General features: G+C 35.1%; 1 protein-coding gene across 2 annotated transcripts; it reads right to left on the bottom strand.

Moving 5' to 3' along the window:
* Nucleotides 1–3,043: 3,043 nt before the first annotated feature.
* Nucleotides 3,044–10,204, bottom strand: FKBP14 (FKBP prolyl isomerase 14). Of its 2 annotated transcripts, none has more exons than XM_014064634.2 (5): nt 9,892–10,204; nt 9,391–9,610; nt 6,642–6,793; nt 4,827–4,954; nt 3,044–3,678 (listed from the first exon to the last, which is right to left on the bottom strand). In XM_014064634.2, the coding sequence occupies exons 2-5, from the start codon at nt 9,579–9,581 to the stop codon at nt 3,520–3,522; spliced, it is 630 nt and encodes a 209-aa protein (XP_013920109.1). In that variant the 5' UTR covers nt 9,582–9,610; nt 9,892–10,204; the 3' UTR covers nt 3,044–3,519. The 2 variants fall into 2 exon arrangements, with proteins under 2 accessions (XP_013920109.1, XP_087568941.1); XM_087712815.1 differs by having other exon boundaries at nt 9,771–10,204.
* Nucleotides 10,205–10,419: the final 215 nt, after the last annotated feature.

A 10,419-nucleotide genomic window follows, 5' to 3' on the forward strand; every position in this document is an offset into this window, starting at 1 on the left:
AATAAAATAAAATAAAATCCAGACATTAGAAAGATCAGCAGGCATATGATAGGAAATACCTAATTGGTCAAATGCTGTATTATTATGAAATATGAAATCTTTTGTGTGATCTGCCTTGAAATGTTACAGTGCATTTCCTGTGCTGCTCCATTTTTTTCTAAGATGTTCCATTCCATTTTTAATAACATTTTCAGACCACTTATTGGGTAGGTTCGAGGGATTTTCCTATGAAGTATTTTTGAAATTCCCTAAACCTGCTGATGGCTTTCCTTTGTCTTTTGATTATGTCAGATAATTTAGTCTATTATAAGGTACTCTACATAGGACTGTCCTTGAATAGTTGTCTGGAAACTTCGATTGGTTCAAGATGCGGTTTTGCACAAGCCTAGATTTGCACATTTCATCTTGCACTTTTTTAGGAGCTGCATTGGTTGCCGATTTCCTTCAGGTGCAATTCAAGGTGCTGGTTATTACCTTTAAATCCCTACTTAGAAAGCCCATGTTACTTTACTTCAGTGGTTCCCAAACTTGGCAACTTTAAGACTTGTGGACTTCAACTCCCAGAATTCTCCAGCGAGCTGGCTGGAGAATTCTGGGAGTTGAAGTCCACAAGTCTTAAAGTTGCCAAGTTTGGGAACCACTGCTTTACTTGAAGGACAGCCTCTCCCTACTCAGTTCACCAGGACCAAAAGCAAGGCATTTTTCAGGTCCCATCCATTAAGAAAATACAACTGGTGAGATCAAGAAAAAAGGCTTCCTTGGTGGCAGCTTCTTTCCTATTGAATAAGATAATCCTCAATTTATGACCACAATTGAGCCCAAAATAGTGTTAAATGATAAATTTGTTAAGTGAGTTTTACCCCATTTTACAACTTTTTTGCCACATTTATTATGTGAACCACTGCAGTTGTTATGTTAGTAACATGGTTGTTAAGTGAATCTGGCTTTCCCATTGATTTTGCTGATCAGAAAGTCATAAAAGGGATCACATGTCCCCAGAATACTGCAACTGTCATAAATATGAACCAGTTGTCAAACTTCCAAATGTAAAGCACATGACCATGGGGATGCTGCAATGGTTATAAGTGTGAAAATGGTTATAAGTCATTTTTTCAGTGCCATTGTAACTTTGAATTAAGTGAACTGTTATAACTTGAGGACTACCTGTACTGCTCCTGCTTTATAATTTTCAAGAACGCCCTGAAGACGTGGTTCTATAACAGGAGACCTCAAGCTGTCACAGAACAGATCAAGTTTCTAGTGTGATTATATCAGTTGCTGCCATTGGGGAAAGGGCAGTACTGGTGGGGTTTTATTTTACGGATTTTTAACGCTGGAAGCACCTAGACTCCCTTGTGAGAATTGGATAGCTGTGTAAATGTGTTAAATAAATATATAAGTAAATAAAAGTTCTTGCCCTAAGACCAAGAGATGGTGACGATGAATGATAATATAATGGACATATATTTTGTCACTTCTACTTCTCTTTTTTTTAACATACTAATATTGAGGAGTGGGAAAATACTGAAATTGCATAAAATCCTCAACAGCTTAAATTACAAAAACATCACATTCCTGTGTCTACTTTCAGGGAACTACACCCAAATTGGTAAGAATAATTATAGTCTACATATTTCACTACTGATGGGGAATTCAGCCTCACAAAGTCTGCCTTAGAGCACTCAGATATGGTAACTATAGGATTCTGACTAGGCTCTCCTATATTGCTAAGCCTCTTATTAAATTATTAAGTCATGACTTATTTAAGCTATGCTGATTGAAAACACACAACTATGGTGGTGTGCCTACCATATTGACCACAGGAAGGTTTATAATATTAAAAATCAACTTACTCAAGAGTAAAAATAGATTTGCACTTCCAAAACTAAGCTACAGAGATATATTGTCTAGGTCAGGGGTGTCAAATTGGCCGCCTGTGGGCCAGATGCATCATATGCAGGCCACGCCCATCCCAGCTCTGCAAAGGGAAAAAAACATCATGATATATAATTTGATGGCAATGTGATGCAGTGAGTTTGACACCTGTGGCCTAGGTCATTCTCATTTAGCAACAGTTCTATTATGACAATGATGAAAGAGTAATTTTACAGCCAATCCTTGTATTTACAACCTTCACAGTTTTGTGAAGCAAAGGAAAGCTGAAGTAAGAATGTAAGTACAGTTAGGATTTTACTTAGCAACCACTTTACTTAACCAGATTGCTATTAAACAAGGACCATCTGTAAAACTCCACCAACTTGCCAGAGCTATTGAATTCCAATCTACAACAGAGCTACACTTACAGAAAAAAACCAGAGAAGTAAAAGTCTCATTTGGAAAATCTAAACTCCCTACACAATGTAAGGGAAGAACTCAGTAATTCAAACCCATGTCAACATGACGGACCTAGTTGCCATAAGGGATTGCCTGCTCTTTTGTTGTAGAAGCCTGATTGTTTGTGTCTTAACTCACAGACAGACAGACACAAAGCAGATCACCTACTGTTAAAGTAATACTACCCACCCTACTATAATAGGGAAACAGACATGGTTCTCATACTAGTGGGATTGAATACCTGAACATAACATTTCCTATTGGTATATATAAACAGGACATCATACTAAGTGAAATAATATCTTGGTTTTGTTTAATCTAGTATGCAAATCCAGCTAACCATAATTTCTTTAGTAAACCAAATTGAAAGCATGACTTACCAAAACCCAATAAACCTACATTCATTTTTCAAAATAGGGATCAACAGATTTGGAAGGCAAATAAAATAGTGTGAGTTCGACTGGCAATTTAACTCCAATTCAAAAGAACTGTTCATACTGCACTTGGTTTATATAGAAGAGAGAAAATCTTGCTAAGCTACAATTTTGAGATCTATTGGGTTTTAAGTAGGTCTTGAAAAGAGCATCAGGACCCAAGAACTAACCCCCTCCTTAATTGCTTTCATTCTTTTGAATTGTGAAAAAGAAGTGGTTTCTTTAATAAAAACTACCGTAAGGTCTTAAGTTGCTTATATGAGACACTGTAATCATTTCCAGCAAAAAGCAATATTTTATTTTTATTTTTTTTTAAACAAAAAAATGTTGCTGATAAAAGGGATCTTTGGTCCTATATAAATTATACAAACAATGAGATCTACTAACACAATGTGACAACTATCATTTAAAATATTAAGAGTTCTAAGAGCACAGAAATGAAATACTTGAACAACGGATGTATTCTTAATAAATACTTCAATGTAAACAATTGTATTTTCAATATTATTTGTTTTTGGAAATGTTTTAATGTCATGTTCTTCAACACATAATGCTTCTACCTAAATAAAAACCTTAAAATATTTAAGTCCTATATTTAAACATTGTATCATTTAGTATCAGGAATAGATCTTGTAGAAAAATAGGTGTTATAATTTATGCACACATTGATGAGTAACAGCTCCAAAAATTTTTTAAAGAACCATTCATTTTGCAAACTTGCTTTTTTTTAAGTCACCTTTTACACAATGTTTCATAGTTCATCATGCTTATAAACAAATTCTCTTGCAGATATAAAGCCATCATTGTCCTCATCTTCTTTATTAAATATGTCTTTAACCAAAATATCATGGTGGCTTACATTAATTGGTGCACCATGTCTTTCAAATTCCATCTTCAAATACTTTTTTACCTTTGAGACAAAAGAAAAAAGACCAAAATTTAAAATTACAAATATGCATTTAAAAGCAGATAAGCATAGATTTACAGAGAGGAGCCACGGTTATTGAGAGATCTTTTTTTAGTACACTTTGTAGCTTCACATAAATATTATCCCTTTATTAGCTAGCCAAAAGTGTAGGAGGAAAATAATACAAAAGTAGATCCATATATAATCCAGGATTACATATTTATTTATTTAAATTGTATGCTGCTCATCTTACCTGAAGTGATTCTGGGCAAACTTACAATTAAAATATACTACAAACATTAAAATAATAAATAAGAATCAAAAATTTAAAATTCAATTAAAATAAAACTAACTGGGATCAAAAGGGAGAGGGCAAAGTGCATTCAGAAAAGGATGGGCTATTATCTATTCCACTAACCATTCCAAAGTGCCACATCCCAATTGGGACCTCAGACTAGTTGGCATAACCATATCTTCAGGGCCTTTTGGAAAGCAGAAACGATGGGTGCATGCCCAGTTCTTGATTCATCTAAACTTTCCCTCAGATAATATGTTGAATTACTGTGCAATAGAACTCTGAAGGCAGAAATTGTTCAGTTCTAATGTAGCTCACCTTGGAATGAAAATTTTATTTATAGACACCACATTTTCATAGAACTTCAAAGGAAATGACAGATTAGATATTGTGCTGCCCCAGCAGTATAGTGTAGGAATTAAGAACTCTCTCCTTTAAGAAACTACCTCATGGGAAATGTAGGCAGAAACTACCTTATGGGAAATTAGTTCCATGACATGTGATCACATCTGTGTTTCTGATTGGCCACTGGGGCATTCTGCCTGCGTGCAAAGTTTATAGCCGGGCAGTTTAAATGCCTTTGTGAACCGGAATAGTAGTGCTTATATCTCCGCTCAGCATGGGAGTGAAATCATCATCTTTTTACACCACATGATCGGACAGATTATGGAAAGTCAGAAGTATCTTAACACTGAACTGTAAGTTTTGCTGTTAAGAATGTCTGATAATAAACTTGATCTGAATAAGATTCCTAAGCATGGAGTTAACTGCATGTTCCAAGCAAGCCTACAACACTCGAGGCAGAACATACTGTATATCTTTTTCTATACGCTGCAGAATACATTAACCAATTCACCTCTTCTTTAGATAGCTTCCAATCATCATCAAGATCCATCTCTTGAAAGGACTCGTGAGATCTTGGTCCATTTCTGATTTCTAAAAGGTCAATGTGGAAGATCAGTGTGCTTTCAGGTGGAATTTTTCCTATGAAATAAATAAACAAGAAATATATAAAATGGAGATCACATTAAGCCTAATACTAAGAACATAACACCGATTTTGTTATCTAGAGTTAACCAAAGTATTGAAAGATATCTAATTAATTTAGAATGCAAATCCATGCACACTCAATTAGAAGTTAGTCTCATTGAACCTTTAAATGTATCAAAATTACAGCTCTTACAGTTTAGCACCCCTGAAGGCACCAGAATAATGGACAAATCTTCTAATTATATTATCTTATTGTAAGTACAAAAAGATATCTAATCTTCTATAGTTTACAGTTCAACAAATGTACACATATTCTGTTTATAGCTCCATCCCATTTGGATTATATAAAGGTAATTATTTTATGTGTTGTTTCTGCAATGTTTGTAACATTGAATATGGCCAGAAAATATACTGACATACACCTAGGTTAATCTGAGGAGAAAGACTTGTAATATTTCTCTTTGTTCTATAAAAGTTAAGTATAAGAAAAATAAAAGTGAGAACACAGAACTGGCTTCAGTTCAAATTTATGTTACCTTGTCTACATTACTTTATTATATCTTGTAGCAGTTAGATATGTGGATGCATGTGTTGTTGTAGAGAAGCTGGAAAAGTACCAGGACTGAAGAAGGAAGAGAGGAGGTGGAAAGTAAAGGCCATAGTGGTAGAAGTACTTGACGCTATGACTGTTACGCTGGGAGAATGTCACCAACAGATTCCAACATTAAACAATCTGCCCAAAAGAATGCAGTGCTTGGAAAAGCTAAGATACTGAGTAGAACCTACAAACACCCAGGGGTTCTATGGAGCACCAAGGATTGAAGAAGACACCCAAAGGATGAAAAGGGTGTGTGTGTGTGTGTGATGTTATTTTATTAGAATAAGTTACATATAAACCAGCAGTATACTCCTATATAAGAAAAATAATTCTCTTTATATCAATGGAAATAATCAAGTTAAAAGGATATCAAACTAGTTTAAATTAGCCAAGGAATATTTCTGAATATATAAGAGCATATGTGTATGCAAAAATTAGATCATGAACCTGATCAAATGTTTCACTAAATCCATAAGTGAACAGAAATTGATACAACTATTTTATAATCCAAAATTAAATACAACAGCTCTCTATAAATGTTAATGCATAGTTTTTATTTATATGGAATTGTTTACAGACTCAAAATAAATAAAAAAACATTAGCAGGTGCAAAGGTTTGGAAGGTCTATTGGTCAATACTTTGTAGCATCTCCTTTGGCAGAAATAACTGCTTCCAAAAGTCTCCTGTAGTCAATTAAGAATCTTTTTGGTCTTGCATTTGGATTCCCCTCCCCACTCTTACTTATAGAACGCTTCTAGCTCAAATGTCCTTCATGTTTGAGATTTCCACAAGATGTTCAGTATTATTCAAACTTTGGGCTACAGAAGTATGCTAAAGCATGTTTCTTTCTTTTTTAAAAGCATCTCATGATTGAGGTATGTTTCAGATGGTTGTTTTCCCAACAATATTTTGAATCTATAAACACAGACTAAGTAAGTATATATTACAAGATACAGAAAGATGCTGTGTTTCCATGCAATTGTATTATGTAACCTGGGTAAAGAGATAAATATTGGTAGAATATATGATTTTATGAACCATAATCTTATAATTATATGATTTTATGAACCTGAAAGTATTACCTTTGCCTTCTTTTCCATAAGCTAGGGATGAAGGTATTGTTAATTTGCGCTTCTCTCCTACACACATCTCTTTCAAACCTTTGTCCCAGCCTTGGATAACTTCCTTTATACCAAGAGTAAACCACGTTGGTTGGCCATTATTATGCTTGTGACTGAAACAAATAAAACATTCCCTTAGGACATTCAGTTGAAAAAAAAATCCTGTTGCTGGATCAGATCACAGATTTAATATTTCAGTATTCTGTTCATGAAAGCTAATGACAGGCTAATTGAAAAGCCATCCCATTCTATTTCTTTCTATAATTTACATGGCAAACAGAATTACAGGATCCCATGAATTATTTCCTGGAACAACTTTTGAAAACTGAAGCCGAGGAGTGTGAAGCCCCCCAGTCATTGCTAACTAAACTCAAGCAGTTCTCATCCTTGGCTTTGCTAGGTGTGGATGCAGGAGTGGTAATTCAGCAATTTCTGGAGGGCCCTAGCTCCATTTTAAAGCATAGACATAAAAGTGGACAGATTTTAAGATCTTTTCTCCTGATTTAGCAACTGAAGCTATTAATAATAGCACAATATAAGCAAAAATAAGTAGCTTATGTTTGCACTAATTGAAATCTAGGGTCTTCATGATAATCATTAGCTTAAAAGTATATCAGGAATTTTAAAACTTTGCAATATTGCAATGTTCTTGTGTGATAAATTGGGAGGAGAATGTCACAAAAATGCTTTTAATTTAATAATTAACAATGCAGCCAAAATCTCCAATAAGGAATGAATTTGGACATCCTTATTGCATTATTAATTTCTGGAATCTGGCTTTTATTCTTAAAACAACGTGATTTCTCATTTATTTTCTAATCTGTAATTGTTCTTTATAGCTTTTTTTTTTAAAGACCTCACTCAATAGCATGCTTACAGCCTTCTCATTCGTTTTCTGAATTCTTTTGGTACAGTAATACCCAAGGAAATATTTTGCTGGGAATTCAGAGTATAAGAACAAACTTCAGACATCATTTCCTTTAGTTACACATCGTACTTACTTACCAGTTTAAATATGTTTCTATTATCTATCTGTTACATTAATGCAGTGTTTTTCAACCACTGTGCCGCGGCACACTAGTGTGCCGTGACATAGTGTAAGGTGTGCCGTGGGAAAAACATTTATATATAGTCAATATAGGCACAGAGTTAAATTTTTTTAACATTTTCTAATGGTGGTGTGCCTCGTGATTTTTTTCATGAAAAAAAGTGTGCCTTTGCACAAAAAAGGTTGAAAAACACTGCATTAATGGATACAAATATTGAATGTCATTAGTATATAAAGATATTCCAGAAATTATAACCAACAGAGATGGAAGAAGCAAGCAATATATTTGACAGAAGCTGAACCCAATTACTGGAGTCAGTGTCAATAAATTGCAAATAGATGCAACAGCTTGTCGCAAATATGCTTTTTGTCAATTTAATTTTTAGTAAAATACCAAATCTTCAAAATATACCATGCTCTAATCACAGAAAATTAAAAACGTGATTGATTTAGTGATAGATTGTAAATTTACAAGATGTTAACATTTAATGTTTAAACATCTAATTCAGACTTCATTTCAGAATGTTTTATAATGTAATTAGACAACTGTGAGACATTGGGTCATTGTTTCACAAAATATTTACCTTAACAGCGAAACAGAATAACCAAGGGCAAAAAAAGCAGTGGGAATGGGAACCACGTCCAACTTCCTACAGATGACTGTCTTTCAGCAACTGATGATGTAACAAGTCTACCTAGCCTCCAGACCAGAGGACTAGGATGAGTTAGTCTACTTGATTTCCAGCAGTTGAAGAAGGACCTGGTCTCTGGAGGGCTGGGGTAGGACTGGTTTACAGAAGTTTCGGATGACAGCAGAGAAGCATAGAAGTAATCACAAATCTCCCAAATTTCTATCCCTTGGGAATCATGGATCTCAGTTTCTGGATATCTTTTATAATGTATCCAAGGAACTTTGAGGTACTTGATTCAAAAATTGTTGCCCTATGATGCACTATAATTTCACCCAGTAAAAGTTACAGAAGAATTTAGTAATAAATACTTTAAACTTCTAAAGAATACAATATACCTGGTAGTCCATGGAATTCTTGTGCCTCTTCCAATGAAAAATAGCAGATAGAAAACTGATTTGTAAGCCAAATAATATTCAAGATGAGATCATTCCTGAAGCAAATTTTAAAACAAATGACTGTCTGTGTTGCTCATACACCTCCAGGGGTATTGATCCATAAACTAAGAACACTTTTATTATATTCATTTATATTTATAAAAGTATGATGGTACAAAAAGAAAGGGAAAGAGGGTCTTTCCGAAGTTAACCAGGACTTTGCTGCAAGAATGGCTTATCCTACTTCTGGATTTACAAATAAAAGTTAAGTGATCTTATCCAAAGGAAAATCTCACAATTCAGAAAAACAAGTGTATGTAGTAATAGTTATGACCCAATTGAGAATAAATCCACAATATCCTAAAAACCCAATATGCCTATAATAAGGCCACCAAATATTTCCAATTAAGACTACATCATGCATTTTGATTTTGCATATTAAGGATGGGCCACTTTTAAGGGCCATATTCAAAGAATAATGAGAAAAGCTAACATATCTTCCACTATGGTAAATACTGTTTCCATTCAAATATCCCATTGAGCAAAAATGTGATTTATTTGGTTAGCGTGTCTGAATCTGCAGAACAAATACTTACGTGGAATGAAACAGTGAGCCATCTTTCTCTAAATATCCCTCATAGTGCACCAACATCAGGTCTCCAAACTTGGTCTTCCTTTTGCAAATGAAAGGTTTATGGAGAACTTCGATTTTGACTTCTGGTTCTGGAATGAGAGCACCATTCACCAAAGCCAGTGTCCCAAAGAGAATCCAAAAGGTACCTTCCATTCTGGTTACTTGAAGATGCGTTTTTCAGACTGAAAAAGCAACCGGCATGACATTACATGCACCTGACCATTAAAAAAATAATAATCCAACAATCCTCAAATAGAATCTCACATTACTAAGGAATGATCTAAGATCACATTATTTTTTTAAAAGCCCTCTAAAATATACTATCTTTACTTTCTAGCGTACTTAAATTATATCTTCTGAAATTCAACTTCATAGGACTTTAAAACGTTGGACGTTGCAATAAAGGTGGAGATGGAAAAGGCTAACCACGGAGCCGAGATTCCTCCCAGCCTTTGTATCTCACCAGCTTTCAGTCTCATTCACCAGATCCGCAGACGTGGCAAACGTGGTCTTAAAACCCGCAGAAAAGCAGACAAATCTCCTCCAAGTATTCGTATCCATTTGATAGCCACCTCTCCTCTTTCTCCTTTCTGGTTGGCTGAACGCGAGGGCTGGGTTTTACGCCAGCCACTCCATTGGGAAACTGACCCGTTCATCTGCGGGGCGGAAAAAAAACCGGGGAAGCTCTCTCATCGCTGAGCGACGATTGGTCTCCCAAAAATTCTTGCGAGAGAACGCCGCGCATATATTTTGGAATCCCTCAACACAATACCGCCGGCTTCGGAATGCCATCATAGGCTGACGCCACGCATGGATCCGGATTCTCATTGGTTCCCAAGAACTCATCTGCTCTCTTGGTGTTCTAGCCGCGCCCCTTTTCTAATCACATGTAAACTTTGTATTCAAGAACGTATTTACGTAACTCTGCGGAGTGGATGAAGCCCGTAGCTGTAATTAAATCTGCATTTCTACTCTAGTAGCGTAAGGCTAA

This window comes from Thamnophis sirtalis, unplaced genomic scaffold (assembly GCF_051295495.1).
Source record: "Thamnophis sirtalis isolate CommonGarterSnake01/CBP01778 unplaced genomic scaffold, rThaSir2_p1.2 scaffold_4, whole genome shotgun sequence".
Taxonomy (NCBI): domain Eukaryota; kingdom Metazoa; phylum Chordata; class Lepidosauria; order Squamata; family Natricidae; genus Thamnophis; species Thamnophis sirtalis.

What these genes read in the sequence shown, in the direction of transcription:
- FKBP14 (XM_014064634.2), bottom strand. Translation starts at nt 9,581, where the DNA reads ATGGAAGGTACCTTTTGGATTCTCTTTGGGACACTGGCTTTGGTGAAT. An exon ending in TTATGGAAAAGAAGGCAAAG is followed by an intron (nt 4,955 to 6,641) that starts GTAATACTTTCA and finishes TTTATTTCATAG; the next exon opens with GAAAAATTCCACCTGAAAGC. An exon ending in GGAAGCTATCTAAAGAAGAG is followed by an intron (nt 3,679 to 4,826) that starts GTGAATTGGTTA and finishes TTTGTCTCAAAG; the next exon opens with GTAAAAAAGTATTTGAAGAT.